Raw genomic sequence first — 16,746 nt, 5'->3', positions numbered from 1 at the left:
AGCAGCTGCACGTTGCATGCTATTTCAAAGCTGTGTGTAATTTGTTAACAATCGGGATTCAACTCGGTAAAACTTTGTTCCTTCTGAAGCAATTTCGTCGGCGAAGTCAATTCGCCGATATTGTTGGACCCAAGTTAATTCAATTTCTTAAATGAATTAATAAAGAGTGATTTACGAAGCACATAGTTATTCAGACGTGTGTTCATATTTCTTTCATTCGTTACTTTATTTTTATTTCAATAAGTTCCTTTGTGTTCTTTTGAGTCATTAACTTTTGAATCATTTATATGTGTGTGTGTGTGAAATATGAAAACAACGTCATTGTCAATAGATTGAATAACAAGCATGTTGTATATCTGATAGCGGCTTTTATTACAATAGTTAGTGCATCTTGCTGTTTTCCGTTCTGTTGCAGCGCATTCTCGATATCAGGAGCCGGTCACAGCCCTCACCTTCCGGACTGAATGAATAGCCTTAACAACCTTACACTCCTCTCTACCTGGTACTGTTAGACTGTCATCACTCCACGAGACCTCATCAACGCTCACTCACTCCTATCGGACACGGTCCAATGTCTATGTTCTTAATTATTTCTTACTAATTATTGAAGATACATTGTGCTCCTTTCGAACCCCTGCGATGATTGAATCCCTAGTAAAACAAATCATAACTAACGGTTACTAACCCACACCTCCGGAGCACAGGTAATTACTTGACAAAATTGTATTCGCTTTAAAATATTTTATCGTTATGTAAAAATGTTAATACTTTTGCACATTTACGATTCAACTTGGATCATAGTAGCGATCGCAGTAATTCACTTTGAGCTTTACTTAGATTAGATTTTGATTAAAATGTCACTTTGACATTAGCTTCCTTAAGTAGAAATATTTTTGAAATTGAAATATTGTATTTACTTACTATATACCTACACACTTTATTAAATTTTTTGACTAATGGCAAAATCATCACAATTGTTAAGAGTGAATACGTTTCTAATATCTCAATAATTCTTTTATGCATTTAAAGTCACCGAATTTAATCGTTGCGTTATCTGTTATCACTTTGAGTCCTGTGTATCTATGTAAATGTCGATATGTATCTCTAATAATTTACTTGTTCGCCTCTTCACATCTCCAAGACGTTTCGGTTTTCCTAACACTAGACATACGCCGCTCGTCTACACCTCCTTTTCCTTTTTTGTCGTTGAATGAAACCTAGTTCTATTTACTACTTACACTTTTTACTAAATTTTATTTTTACATGTTAACGTAGAGTTTTTATTAGATGTCGTGTTAGCTGTAATATTCGACGACAAAAAAGAGAGGCATTCGCCTTTTTCGTTTCTATTTTATTCTTTTTGAATGATTGTGGTCGCATTAAGACATTTAGCTCTATACATATCTGTCCCATACTAAGTGTTCTTAATGGATCTTCATACTTGAATGATTGTTCTAAATGTTTTTGAATAAGTGTTTGGTTATATTCTAAAATCGCGGTTGCAATGCGCTTGCTGTTATTAGTTCAATGTTGTAAAAAAACCGATCATCAAGGTATAGGGGCTTATTTGCAACCGCGCTTTTATAATGTCTGTTGGAGATCGGCGGGCACAGCTAGAAGTGCGTGGAATGGTGCGCAGGGCACCGGCGGCGTCGGGCGAGGCAGTGCGGGCCGGGGAGCGGACGTGCGGCCAGAAAACGCCCTCGATGCACTACTAGACGAGCTGCAGACGTTCGCGAAGCCGGCGGAGCGGAGCGGCGCGCGCGGCGAGGGCCCGCTGCGGCGCCTGCACTCGTACCCCAGCGGCAGCGACACCGACGCCTCCCCGCCGGTGCGCGCGCGCGGCCAGCACCCGCCCAAGCCGCCCGTGCCCGAGCGCCACCCCGAGCTGCTGGCGCTGGCGGCGCGCCGCGCGCCCCCGCCCCCGCCGCCGCGCACCACCTCGCGCTCGCCGCTCGCTTCGCCAACCTCGCCCGCCTCCCCTCCTCGCGACCCCGACCCCAGCCTCCCACATGCTTCCGATCCCCCCTCCGACGATGACAAGGCCTCGAACCGACAGACCCTACTCGAGCAGCGCCACCAGGAGCTCCTCAAGAAACAAAAGGCGCTGCAGGAGCAGTACGCCCGGCTCCAGATGATCCAGCGGAGCGGTCCCGCGCTGCCGCCCAACGCGCAGCTCGACCTCAAGAAGACCGGCAGCGAGTCCAACTTGCTGAGCAAGATGAACCTGAACCTGGCGCCGGCCACCGTGACCGGCAGCATGACGCACCTGGCCGGCGACGAGCGCCACGCCGCGGCCGGCGCGGACAACGCGGCCTCCCAGCCCGAAGCCGTGCCCACTACTAATAAGGTTTACGAGACTGACATACTGTGACCTTGTAATCGATGCTTCATATCTGTCTAATTTGTAATATTGTTCGTATCATTTACAGTAAAGGCACTAAACATCTCGTTACTCCCACATTTGTAGTTGTAAGTATTTTATTGTAATAGTATTTTAATATGTTACATTTATAATTGAGTAAGTTTATTAAGTTTTTTTACTCGTTTGGTCAATTTGACATTGAGTTAGTCCCTTACATGCGAACTCCAAACCCCGCACCAGCTCCCAACAAATGACGATAAAGCCAGTCTAACGGAATCCGATCTGCACTAACTTAATACATATAATTATCTAAATGTGTGTCAAAACAAAAACAAAATTACAAAAAAAAATCCCATACCTACATGTTATCTTATAGTCAGTAATATTGTAATCATTAGAATGGATGTCTTACCCTACAGTTGCCATTTAGACTCATGCCGTGTGTCTCTCTTGCCCTGCTGTCTGCTCCATGAAGTTCCAGTGGTAGCGTTTTCTAAGTATTATATCTACCTACTTATTAGCCCATTTATGTGTATATAGAATCACTTTTAGACATAACTGTACCTCCTAACCTAGATCCTAAACTTTCTTACTATCTATACCTACTTACCTACTATAATGATTTACAACTAAGATACTTTTTAATACCTGCAGAGTGCCAAAATTCTTTTCTATCCGAACCTTGTAGTCACTTAACTTTGGAAGTAAGCAACGATGTATAGGATTATGTCGTCATACGAGTCTTTACATTATTTGCTCTAAATGCTTCCTCGAAGCGAGTTTCATACAACGAACTGAAGTTGTTCTGCTGACAACTCACACAAGCATATTTCCTTCTTCTATTAAATTATAAATGAACTATTTAATATTTTTGACGGCTCGTGATCTAAAATTATTATTTTCGGAAAATATTAATCGACTGTGATAAGAAAAAGTTACCTAATTAAAATGCATAAGAATTGATTGCTATAAACAAATACAAACCGTCGCTACTAGGTATCTTATTGGACGTTTACGTTCTGTCAGCCTGACAAACCTCTACACTTTAGTAGCCCCGACTCTACATATTATGTAACTCTAGAATATTTCTGGTTATGTGTACTCGCATTGTCTGTCCGTCATTAATATTAACTATAGTTATTCAGACATAATTCACTAATGCTAAATTGTAAATGTGGTCAAATTGATGAAATATTGAAATAAACGAGTGATATTGTTGTAAAAAATTATTCGTTAAAATATCCTTATTTTTAGACTCGAAATATATCTACATTAGAAAAATGTATCTTATAGTCTAGATCATTAGTAATACATTACTATGTATATGTTAAACCAACTAAATGTTTGCGCTTTTCCAATGTTCGTTGCAAATCACACAAATTACTAAGAAAAATTCGATTATTCTGCACAATTTGAGCACTTAGGACTTAATTTATGCAAAAAAAAAACAATTTTAAAAGAGACTAAATAAAATAAATTTATTTCTGATCTACTTTTATTTTATACAGTATTGTTTTATGCTTTTTTGAGCTTTACTCGATGTCATTTTATGACAGCATTATCTACATAGTAAATGTGTACTTAGATGAATTATATTTTCACATAAAAACTACAAAAAAAATGTATTAGTCGTGTTTCCTCCGTGTCGCTACATGTTCGATGGACCTACTCTCGTACATTAAGGAATTGTTTATTGTTTTCCTGATTTTACATTCCTCTTATTGTATTTATCTCCAAGATTGTTCTTACCTACGTGTTGTTCATTTCTATATGACGTATGATATGTATGTTTATTTGTCTAATTGTGCCAAACAGCGCTTTTTGTATATATTTATGTTTATTTCTTTACTTTATAATGATATTATTATAGTATTAATAGTTATTTGTAATCGCGCAAGAAAAACGAAAATAATGTTTTCTATAAGTAACTGTTTATTAATTTGGAAATTTTATCGATTTAAAATGATTATCTTTATATTATTATAATTTTTAGCTTAAAGCATTATTAACATTTGATTGTATTTTGTTGTTAACATTATTATATTAATTACATTAAGTACTATTATTATTGTTTAGTTATAATGGAAATCATGTTAATTGTATAGTTAAAATCAAGATAGCTTGGAAAATGTTTTAATGTGGAATAAATAAACAAAGTTAATTTGTGTTTGAATTTATTACAGTATTATTATTAGCTACATTTCATATTCCCTTTAAGTTTTTTTTAAGGCCTTTATATAAATCTAGCGAATACTAATTAATGCTTTAAGTACTTTAGAGGAATACATTGTTTTTGAACTAAATCATCATCAACATCATCCTATCCAACATATCCTTTGCCCAACCATGTTTGGGTCGGCTGCCATCCTAACCGAGTACAGCTAAGTACCAGTGTTTTACAAGGAGCGACTCCGAGCTACCTGGCCACTCGGTACCCCTTAGACTGTTTCTGAGCCAAATAGAAGTGTAAAAACACGATCTAGTCACGGTCATCGACCTTTTCTTTAGTCCGATTAGACTAATGGCGGTTCTAAATTTACCAAATGCTAAGGAAGGTAAACTTAATTAAATCTGAAGTTGAAATTTATTTAAATACTAGCTGTTGTCCGCGACTTCGTCCCCGTGGGTAGAAGATATAAGTTATGATTAATACCTGCCCTGTTTTAATCACATTTTCTATTGTATCTTCGCTCCTATTAGTCGCAGCGTGATGATTTATAGCCTAAAGCCTTCCTCGAGTAATGGTCTATTCAACATAAAAAGATTTTTTCAATTTGGACCAGTAGTTCCTGAGATTAGCGAAACAAACAAACTCTTCAGCTTTATATATTAGTATAGATAGTATAGATACTAAAATTATTAGCTTAAAATAGTATAGTACTAGTCACCAAGTAAGGAAAAAAACCAAGCAATAAAAGTCTAGTACACGATTTCTAGATTATTTAATGATCATCAACTAGATTATAAATTATAAAATACTTATAGCTAACAATTATTATGACTGACGTTCATCGAAGACAACTTGCTGATGTGGTTACATTATAAATACGTTCACTTTAAGTCTAATCACTTTGGTTCACTATCGGTTTACTTCACGCGTCTCACTTGTACACCTGAAACAGGAAAATGTCATGAAAACTACTGAAAATGGAAAAGAGAAAAAGTAGAGTTCAGTATGACTCAAGACAAGAGCAGCGGAGTAGAGTTCTATTTAAAACTAAAATGAAAAAAATACAGTCCAAGTTTTGACCAAAGTAGGTTTTAATACAACAGGGATGACGACAATTTTTTTTTGCAGCGTCCGTCTTGTAGTTTTTTGTATAATAATTGATACGTATTTTTTTATTTGTTCCGCAAACATAAATTGACCAAATTACAGTGAATGAAACTTACGCGTGACGTCACGATTGAGTATAAATTTTACTCTATCGTTAGGTCACAAGCCCCTCTCCTAAACTTTAAAGCAGTTAATCTTTGTCAATTCTAGTTTTTCTGAAAAAGGAAAAAATACGTGTCTCATACTTTTCAATTATCTAACTGAGGGACTAATGACATTTTTTCTTTTTATACCCAGTCATCATCCCTATTATCTTATATGCTTAAACGAAATGAAATAGTTTTCTATACTAAAGTAGACTAAAATTATCGCCAGAAGACTCATTATAAGCATTGAAGAGAAAATTTAGATTTTCATATATTTTTGTTACAAAAGCAACAGTTGGTATTGAACGGAAATTTTACAATCTACTTTCACAAAGACATGCATAGAAATAAATAGTTAGTAGGACGATTGTTTGTATAAGTGCATCTAACCTTAACTAATGGGTATTTTAACTAGTTGTGATGCAGAAGACAGACGGTCAGTCGCTCCGCATAATATATTGATATTCACCTGCATCTGTTTGGACAAAGTTACAATATTACGACAATGTACACGTTACATAGTATTATAATGGAGGCTTGTGTTGTAAGAGCAAGCTTTGTTGGACATAGTGCACAAGCTTGAACGCCAACACTGAGGCACTCTCCATTCCGCGTCCCACATAACGTGTCGGTAATGCGACACGGAGAGAGATCAGGAAAGAGGCAGAATAAAAGAGAAGATTTCCGGTCATATTTAGGAACTGTTTTAGTATACTAATGGATATTATTATTTATCATCCACGTAGGACTTTGATAATCACAGACGTGCCTACTTAAAAACTGTTCATACATGCAAAATCTTTAAATCGTCGTCTCATTTGATCATACTAAATCATCAAACTTGTAGGTTAATCTAGTTTTATGCGGAGTGACTTCCGTTCGGCAATCAGAAACCTTGATAGCAGGTTTAATTGAAACAGGTCCAATCGATGAAATTGAAGTACCTACATAACAATCTCTATACATATAAGATTCAAAACGATTGGAGTTTAATAAAATACATACGCTTATTTCAGCTTTACTTGAATAAAAAAAATCCTTATCGTTCAATGTAACCTACCCGTAGTTTAATCAACCGAAAGAGTGTGTTAAGAGGTTACACACCTTTTTCCTCAGCTTCAAGTTCCTGCTGTCTATAAACTCTTGTAGAGCCAGGTATATGAACCTGTATTGCATTTTGTTCTGCACCATGCCGTTACGTTGCGCCCTGACCAGCTTCACCGTGGAATGGACATCGATATCACAATTGAATCCTGCGAAAAAATATTACGTTATAGGTGAAAATGTCTTGTATCTGAAGAGCAACATTCGCTTTGGAAAATTATCATAATAAATAAGGAATTCGCAGTTGGAAATAAAAGTAAGTTGCATCAGCGCTAGTGACAGCATTTGGGATAGAGCAAAGCACATTCGCAAAGGCAGAAAAAAATGTAACGTCATATTGAAGGCACAAAATCTCACCAGATGTTTTTATTTTGTCTAGAAGCATGTCAAGGACTATGAACGTGCCAGTCCTGCCGACGCCAGCCGAGCAATGCACACACAGGATGTTCTAGAACATACGATCAAATTTTGTTAGCTCCTATTATTAGTTATACATTTTTTGAAGCATCCATATTGTCCATATGCAGTAACACAGTTCATGAGATTTACATTACTTAACAGTTGACTCGGTGAATTAGGTTACTTTTTATTGGTGGGAACGTATGCAGAAGTATGGAGATAACATTTAAATATTATTACCTGTTCGGGAGCATCTGTGTCCTGTGAATTTTGTATCATTCTTCTGTTGATATCATCTATGAAAGATAACACGCCATCTGGATCCCCGGGGGTGCCGTGATCTGGCCAAGCCTAGAAATATAGATAACTTTGAAATATAAATACTTCCTTTGATCTCCTAATTGAAAAAAAAAATTCTCAAACTAGTCAATATGCGAAAATCAACTGGCTAGAGGTAAGTATTATTTTCCTGTCAAAGTCACAATGGTTACCACTTTTCCAGACCTTTTCACATTGTGGAGTGAAATTGGTTTCTATCTTCATCGAAAAATTTACAAAAATCTTGTACTCACTGTGAACTGGTACTGGAAGACTACCCGGCAGTTCTTGTCATCGCAGACATCGAACTCCCTCAGCAGGTACTCCTCGTAATGCGTTTCACTTATGGACTTGACAGTGAGCCCGTCGAAGCGCTCCTCGTGACCTGATAGAGGCCAGTAGCGCTCACATTTTTTCTGTAAAAAAATATTATAGTTAGGTACTATACAAACATGTATGTTTGGTATAAGTAGGTGTACCTAAGGAAGAATGGAGATTATGGAAAAGGTAAACCCGTAGAATACTGTTCTGTAAAAATAACATGCAAAGGATGGGATGCCTTCATGGACCAAATATTTTGGTCTACGAATATTTATTCCATGTAGGTATATGCTACACCGGTTCTGTTAATATTTGATATATTGTTTGTTTCTCTACCCACCTTTCCGTTCTCCACTTCGTTGGTGATCATAGCTATGACTCTGACGTCTTCTTGCCAGATCATTCGCCAGAAGTCATCTTTCGTGTTTGATAGACAACCCTGCGCCGCGATGTACGCTTTGTTTTTTACTGAAAAATAAATAACACATTAACGAAATAAGTTTATCCAAATATTGATGTATCATAATTTAGCCGTGTTAGTGACCCAGGGCCCATTTAAAGTATGCGAGAATTACCTGCAAGTTGTAATGCATTACTGATGATCATATACCGAGTTAGACACCTTAGCTGTGCGGCTGCACAGTGTATTGCAACTTGCGTGGTATTTCTTGCATCGTCTAAATAAGCCCGTTTAAAACCTTTAGTTACGGGAGAACTTAAAAGGATTATCATGAATATTTTTTGGACATGGCTTTGTATTTTTTTTTTACAGTAGGTAACTATATCAATCATTGTTTACCTGTCACATCTCGGCACAAGTTCCCGTTGATTTTGTCAAGTTTGAACGATTTCTTGGCTTCTCTTAGAGCTTCGTCTGACAGCGACTTTGTTACCAACGGCGGTGTTTTCTTTGTGTCGCTGTTTATTATTAGTGCTGGAAAGATATAAGAAAAATACTTTATTGAAGGGTAAGAGGAAATAACTTTTCTATAGATAGGTTTGCTATACTTCCACAACAAAACAATTTCTTCCAGGCTGTGTTCAAAAATTAATTAATAAAAGCAGTTTATATTAAAAAGTATTTTTTCAGTAAAAAAGTTAGTAAAGTTCTCGTAAAAAATATTTAGATTTTTTTTTTTAATTCACACCTACAATAATTATTTCACAATCGTTCACCATATTAAAATACGCGTCAACTATTCTGAACACAAATCGATACAGTATAGCCATCAGTATGATAATAAGCCAACGCCAATAGTACGTGCAGATCTTGGTGATTCTATTATTTTACATTATTAGTATTCACAATGATTTCATGACGCATATCATTGGGTTGTCAATTTTCCTTGTTTATATGAAATTCGGGGCACGAAGGGAGTGTGTTTTTGTGATCGTCTACGTGAATTAAAACACGTCATAATGTTAGTACTATGATCAGAGCGTAGTAATCGGCATTTTGTACAACAATTTGAAACCTGTCAAAGACAAGTAATATTAATTTTATCCTCGTGTCGCGAGGACTTTCACAAACATTCGAGTCAAATACATACACACAGGCAAGCAGACTCGAAACTTGGGGATCACAATAATACTTGTTCGATGCGTCCTAGTTATAAAGATCACTTAGTATTTATAACTATAACTAATTCTGCGAGTATTGCAACCTACATATATAAAACAATCCGATTGTTGTTTGCGGTTCATGAAAGCTCGAAAGATTTTGATCAATTCTTTTTTGATATATTAGACCTAGCCAATATTTAGGCTATAATTAATTGAAAGATCTGAAATTATAAAATTATTAATGTTATAAATTCATAACCTGTGTCTAGCCATATGCTTATTAACGATGCCAAGGCACGCAAGTGATCTCAATCAAACAGGGGTTAACACTGTTAGCAGTAAAATGACACTTAATTGTTGTTTATGAGTATTAATACGAAGTGAGCGTAGTTATCGAGATTGGGTTCGATAATTGAACTAAATATCATGACGTGAATATTGGACTTAAGTCATTAATATGCACTAATATTTTAGAACACTAATCTTTAAAGAAGGTTACGCAAATAGCATAGCCCCTTTTGATTGTACGAATAGGCGAGTGGTAAATAAAGGTCATCACGCCAAACCCACAGCGCGCATCGCATCGCAGGTTTGATCCAAGCTTAGGACAAGTAAATTTTTGATCTATTTGCCAGTTTGGGTGATTTGTGCTAGCGACTCGAATGTGTTTGAAAATGCTTTTCAAGGATCCCAAATCTTCTTTCTAGAAAAATAAAAAAATACTACATGCTGTTACGCATACTCTTTCAGAGTGTTCAAGATTACCCGTATAAACTAATACGGATACAATGACAAAAGGAATTATCTGAATTCACTTTTTAGAAACACCAACTCTTATTTCCTAAATGTCTCTATTGGTACTTACATTTGACACTATCCAAGCTCTCGTTTGAGGACTGTACTGATGATGAGGAGTCGCTGAGCCGCGAGGATCGGATGTAGCTCGCGTTGATGTAGTCAGAATCCTGGCGGTTGTCCCGGCGACGTAACACTACACGAGTCTGGTCATCTGAGATCGGAGAAAACGAAAAGAAATATTAAAAAGGGGAAAAATTATCACATGTTGTCGAAAGCTTTTTCAATTGCCGTTTCTATGAAGTCTTTTTTTGGTTTGGAAAAATTCTCTAACAAAGAAGAGTTCCTAGCATTATTCCAGAAAAAAAAACGAAGACCATTTGAGAACTGTATTCAAACAAGTTCCTGATAAATTATATTGTTGACACAAGTACTAACACATGTCCAGTGGAAGGAAGGAAAATATGAGCAGCTAATTAGCCCTAGGTAATTAAAAAGCGAAGACGACTATACGACATAATATATGTACGTACAAGGTAAAATATTTCTGTATCTATTCTTAGGTGTGTTCTCTGGCCTGGTGCCCTCGTGGGACGTGAAGACGTGTCGGTCCTCCAACATCTTCAACGACTGGAACTCGCCATCGAAACCACTCTTGTGGTCCAGCTTCTGATAATCTTCCATTTCCTGAAAAGAGGCAAAAAATTAAAATTCTGCTGCAATCGAAATATAAAAAGGAAGAAAGAAGGTTGGTTGGGTTACTCAATAAACGCAAACGTTGTTGTAACAAGCACATGAAACCATCATAAACACTTCAAGTAACTTTCACTACCTTGAGAGAAAACCGATTCTCATTCGTGACTTCTTCCTGCAAAACCAGAACTCAGGTAAGAAATGAATGGGTATCTGTTCCCATCGGGATTGCGTAAGCCTCGTGCTCGACATTATAACATAGCATGCGAGTGCAATGCAGAACCGTTCGCACATTTTTATAAAAGCCACATGCACATTGCACATGTTGCCCAACACGTGCCTTCAGTAGGTTGAGTTCTATACCTTTAGCATTCCATGTTTTATTCAATTTGTATTACAACAATAAAGGTCTTTGTGACATGATGTGACGCTTGTCAGCGAACAATGTTCATGACAGCTGAATGTAATAACTTTGTGGAAAATGAATGCAAATTGGCGGGAACGCTGGTTGAGTTGTCACTCGGTGCATGCACCGATGCACCACCAAGGGATGAATGCTAAATGTCTAAGTAACGTTGCGTGTTGTACTGAATAGGCAGAATACTGGATGCACAATTGCGGAATCGTATCACTTATTATATTGCATTACAAGCAAAAACTCTTTTAAAAGGTAATCTGTTATGCTAGGCTGCTTGCTTGAATCGAGGAACACTTATTTTTCTCACATTAACTTCCGACATGACATGTGAATTTCACAAATGAGATTCCATAACTATTGGTTTTCATTCTGCATTGGAGCTTCTCCCGCCTATAAAACCTATATTTCTAGATTTCACAACGTATCCAGTCTAGGAAAACAAAAGAAGAGGTAGGACATTCTCTAGACCTACTTTTCGGAAACTTGTAATATTTATCGATTAGAATCAGCACTAGCTTTTTAAGTCATTTCTTCCTTGCTGAGCAATAACTTAGACTACATTTACCCAGCACACTCTCGCTTGAAACCCTTATAAAGGTACTCTACCCAGCACCCAATTACCTGCATCTCCTGAACCTTGCGGTCGATGTCGTGGGCCCTCAGCCTGGTCCCGCTAACCGGCTGCAGAAGCCGCAGCACGTCGCCCGACGTCTCTATCATAGGGTACGACCTGAAGTGCTCGATCAGACCGACCAGGTCGTCAAACTGCTCGCCGCTACCGACGTCGTATTTGTTGTGCTGAAACAATTTAGGGTTGGTTAGTGGAAATATCTCAGGAGGTATTTATTCCAGAAAAAAAGGTTTTCGCAAAAGCCTTTCTCGATCTCTTGTTCTTAAGCTTTTCCTCAGCGACGTAACCTTCACCTACTAGTATTACTGGTATCAGGTAATTATTATTACAAGTAGTGTAAAATATATTTTTGAACTAATATCAATAATAATAGATATTTATATCAATAATAATAATAGTAGTGCTTTACAACTATTAGATTATTTTAACAAAATTTGGAAACGCCGTCTTTTGAAGTACCGTTTTGCGGCATGCCTGCTTTTCCTGGTTTCCATCTTATATCGATGAGACAAAACTATTTATCAATCAATAATTACAATATTCAAATCAGACAATTACAAGAGTATGAAAATGGACTCGCAATCAACGAGGAATTAATAGCATCCGTTTATGGCTCAATTACAGATCTTAACGTTTTCCTAATTGCAACTGTTGAGAAAATATTACAAGAAACAGATTAGCAGACTAAACAAACTCCTAACAAAAAGGTCTTTTAGAAAAAGCTCACTAAAATAGTTCGTAAAAATAAATTGAAATTTGCAGTCATCGACGAACTTTGTTGGATTTAAATCTGTCAAACTTTCATTATCATGAATTATCATGAATCAAAGAAAGAATAGGATAAGACTGCTACTGATGTAATACTCATTAAAGTCAAACGTTTGAAGCTATTAGACAGTGTTCCACAGGATCATCATGGTACGAAAAATTCGAACGATTGGTTAAAAAAGCCCATACAATCACCATCAAGACTGCAACATTGACATTTCATATAGAAATAGGTGACGACGGTAAGCATATATGTCCGTCCGTACATACATTATCATAGCAATACTCGTCTCAAGTGTACACGTGGTCAAGCTGTGGCGAACAGCATAACGTTACAAATACTTATATACGATCTTATGTTTAATTGATGTACTCACATATAATAATTCAGAATTTGTAATTAACTACGTAATGTTTCGTAATCGGTAATTAACGAAGAGATCCGCTCGATCTCAAGTCGTTTTTTATTGAATTTAAATGATTGTTAGGATATAAGAAAATCTAGATTAATAGCAAAATTATCAAATCGTTTGACTTTAACCAATTTGTGGAGAAGTAAGTCGAACTAAAATCGTCCAAACTTTTTTATTTTGTTGCGTAGTCCTTAAATATATTTTGTATTCAATCGAATATATAACTAACCGGAAGGGGACTAAAATAATTTTGTATTGATACCTTCATATAATTTTTCATTTCCATAATAAATGTGATCGATAATAATGAAGAAATGGAAACTGAAAGATGTAGATTTTATCTGCGTCCGGCTATAAGCAGTAACGTTGATCAAAATCTAATATAAAGTCTAGGATATCTAATGATCTAATGATATCATTCAAGTCATTTTTTTCCACCTTCCCCGGGTAGGAATTCATCAAATTACTTCTTCCGTTTTGGGTTCAAACCACCTTCGGGAGTTAAGGGGAGGAGTGTCAAACCTACCCATGTTACCCATGCTTTTTGTGTACCGGAGCCTTAGCAACCCTATTGGAAAATCCCGCTGACCCAACAGGCATCGGGTCTTTGCAAAAACAACATTCTACTAGGCTGGTAGAAAATGCAATATTGGGAACCGAAACATATAATAATTAACAGAATAAATTTTCAGTTTTTGACATAATACCTACTATATCTATAAAATTTAAGAAAGAGTATAGCGTCATGCAATCTATACTTCTATACAAATATATGAAGCTGAAGAGTTTGTTTGTTTGTTTGAACGCGCTAATCTCAGGAACTACTGGTCCAAATTGGAAAATTCTTTTTGTGTTCAATAGACCATTCATCAAAGAAGGCTTTAGGTTAAACCATCACGCTGCGACTAATAGATACAAAGGAAAATGTGAAAAAAATAGGGCAAGTATAAATCATAACTTATATCTTCTACCCACGGGGACGAAGTCGCGGGCAACAGCTAGTATCAAAATAGAGCGTCTACAACAACTAAAAACAAAACACATTAATGAAATGAATACGTAGTAGCGTCACAATCACTAGAAGCTCAAACATTAAAAGAACATAAACATAACAAAATACGGCCATAAACACAGAATAAGGATAAAAAATAATCATAGTAAACAATAGGCCGTAAGAGCAAGGTCACGTGACAATTGTCACGTACCATACGCGTCCTTCTGAACCCATGGGTTTCCTTCTATGTTCATTATCATTCCACCAGAGCCTTTATGATCACGTCTTCGCGTCCGACGTCCGACGTCCGTATTCTAATCACGTATTACGTTACTGTTTAGTCTTATGGGAATCGTCTGCGTAAATAAAAACGAATTTGCTGTTTTGGAACAACGCCAAGGTTGTATTGCGTACTTCTTTTTATTGCAGGAAATGTAGGGAAGTAGGCAATTTGTGTCGTTTAGCAGGGATTTAGATTTAGACGTTGTAACTTTGATTTAATAGAACGTGTTTATTAGAGGGTGTTCTTAAGTTGCCTGTGAGTCAATCGACACCTTTGTAAAATGGCATATTATTATTCTTTCAGTTTGATGAGTTGTTGATATGGAATCTGGCTGTAGCCCGCTACTTTTAAATTATAAAATAGAAGTAATAAGTTTTATAAATCGGTAAATTAGGTACTTATTTTTAAGAGCAATTTTGAAAGAACTGTTGAAAAAAAACAATTTCAGTATATTACCAAATCACCAGCATTTTTACAAGTGTTCTTGAACAGTAATAACAACATCATGTATACAAACATCAAAACTCAAAACAAGAAAATCCCTAAACAAACAACAAAAAACCGAATACATTTCTCTACCTAACCTAACCCTTTTTTACTTGACAATAATTTTCAAAATTATTCACGTGCATTTTCCTTTATACACGCTTCATTAACTTCGCTTCTCTCGAAGATCATACACATGTCATAATGACACAAAAACTAGTTCAGAACGTAATGGTGATTTGAGCGCGGGTCGGCTCGCGGCGGCGGCACGCAACGCCGAGGTATTCACATTTTCCCATGCAACCATTATAATTGTGCCCACATCTGCCCAACTACGCTGTTTCTTATACTTTTTACAGCATTTTCAAGTTAAACGTTTCAATTATTGGAATATTAGTTTTTTGAGCTTAAGGCTACTCGTGTTTCGTTAGAAATTGTTTTAGAGAATATTTTTAGTAAAAATGGTTATTGTTATTATGAGCAGACTGCCAATAAAAGCCAAATATATATGAAAGAGTAGAGTTACAAGTTAAAAGTCTCCTAATACGTATTATTGTGACTAAAAAACTACGAAGCAAAACAAAACATGAAACTGGATAGTTACTTAAATTCTTCTAAACTAAACATAACAAATTGAAAACTTACTCGTTATATTTCTCGACGTCTCATGTCACAGGAGGCATCCAACATTTTCCTTATACTCCACATATATTAATGACCAATCAGTTAAAACAGCAATTATTGTTGTCAGGCGCAATAAAACCTATTTTTATAGGGCGTTTAGTACGCGGAACAAAGGACGATCAATTTTCATGACAAAAACCGTTCAACGTTACTTAAGTACTGCGGGAAATATTACCATGTAAATAAATCAAATATGATTCTGAGTGATCACGTTTTCACAGATGCTGTACGGAGTGACTGCATGACGTTTATGCTCTCCTGGTACATTTTCACAGTGCACTGTCTATACTATAGCTGTATTCGTTGCGCGTACGGAGGAACGTTCGTATGAGGCAAGCACTAATGACCTAGTGTTCCCACGCATGCCCCGTACTGCACTCATAGCTCCCAATGCAGTTTAGGGTTGTCCGAACGGGTAGACAAAAATGGAATGTTTATAACACTTCCTTGTAGAACCTTAACTAATAGTAAACAATGATCGTCTTAATATGGAAAACTATAAGGTCTGCCTCAAGGTACGGGGCCTAATTTGGCACTTTATAGTTTGTTGTTTTATTGCAAATATTTACGAGTATTCCCTCAGAGGTCAATCTCATTCATGTGTAATTTGACAACCTTAATTGATTTAATTAGCAATAACAACGTGAATTCTACAAAGTCTGTCACAAAAATCAAAATTAATAATTTTGTAACGGGAGGTAAGATTCCGAACTCTTTGACATGAAAGAATTACATGAAAGAAATATTTTAACCCAAAACAAATGTTACTTAAGAATAAGAATCTTTATTTGCGTGAAACATGGTTTACAATATTGGTGGTAATATTAATAAATGGTTCAGCACATTCCACCATAACATGGCATGCAAATATTTTCTTAGGTTTAGGCCTTAGTACACTAAATTTCTAATTATAAATTCTATTAATTATATGCTATTTTAAATAATATATTTCAAATTCTTTAAAATTATAACATAACTTAACTCAGCCTTTTTTAAACGCCAAGCCATTGTAATGAAAAATAATGCTAAGTGCGCACTAAGCTCTCATTCAAACCGAGTAAAGTATAGTTTTAATCACATTCAATGTA

The 16,746-nt window shown here is 36.3% G+C and overlaps 2 protein-coding genes across 17 annotated transcripts in view; one reads left to right on the top strand and one right to left on the bottom strand.

Moving 5' to 3' along the window:
- Window positions 1-4,312, top strand: part of LOC113504335 (coiled-coil domain-containing protein AGAP005037) — a 269,885-nt gene extending 265,573 nt beyond the window's left edge. For 9 of the 14 annotated variants that reach the window (XM_026886597.1, XM_026886594.1, XM_026886599.1 and 6 more), the window contains one exon: window positions 1,640-4,312. In XM_026886597.1, the coding sequence (XP_026742398.1) occupies window positions 1,640-2,374 (735 nt within the window). In that variant the 3' untranslated portion in view covers window positions 2,375-4,312. Of the gene's footprint in view, window positions 1-415; window positions 705-1,599 lie in introns of all 14 variants that reach the window. The other 5 variants (XR_003401555.1, XR_003401554.1, XM_026886600.1 and 2 more) reach the window with 5 other exon arrangements.
- Window positions 4,313-5,290: 978 nt separating this feature from the next.
- The window catches only part of LOC113504110 (tyrosine-protein phosphatase corkscrew-like), a 54,054-nt gene continuing 42,598 nt past the window's right edge, over window positions 5,291-16,746 (bottom strand). For 2 of the 3 annotated variants that reach the window (XM_026886226.1, XM_026886225.1), the window contains 11 exons: window positions 12,021-12,197; window positions 10,822-10,975; window positions 10,359-10,502; window positions 8,730-8,864; window positions 8,271-8,398; window positions 7,864-8,025; window positions 7,532-7,642; window positions 7,250-7,340; window positions 6,893-7,041; window positions 6,179-6,263; window positions 5,291-5,478 (listed from right to left, as the gene is read on the bottom strand). In XM_026886226.1, coding sequence (XP_026742027.1) covers window positions 6,180-6,263; window positions 6,893-7,041; window positions 7,250-7,340; window positions 7,532-7,642; window positions 7,864-8,025; window positions 8,271-8,398; window positions 8,730-8,864; window positions 10,359-10,502; window positions 10,822-10,975; window positions 12,021-12,197 — 1,335 coding nt within the window. In that variant the 3' untranslated portion in view covers window positions 5,291-5,478; window position 6,179. The remainder of the gene's footprint in view (window positions 5,479-6,178; window positions 6,264-6,892; window positions 7,042-7,249; window positions 7,341-7,531; window positions 7,643-7,863; window positions 8,026-8,270; window positions 8,399-8,729; window positions 8,865-10,358; window positions 10,503-10,821; window positions 10,976-12,020; window positions 12,198-16,746) is intronic. The other variant, XM_026886227.1, reaches the window with a different exon arrangement.

This window comes from Trichoplusia ni, chromosome 21 (assembly GCF_003590095.1).
Source record: "Trichoplusia ni isolate ovarian cell line Hi5 chromosome 21, tn1, whole genome shotgun sequence".
Lineage (NCBI taxonomy): Eukaryota > Metazoa > Arthropoda > Insecta > Lepidoptera > Noctuidae > Trichoplusia > Trichoplusia ni.
This window is presented reverse-complemented; position numbering and strand designations above follow the sequence as displayed.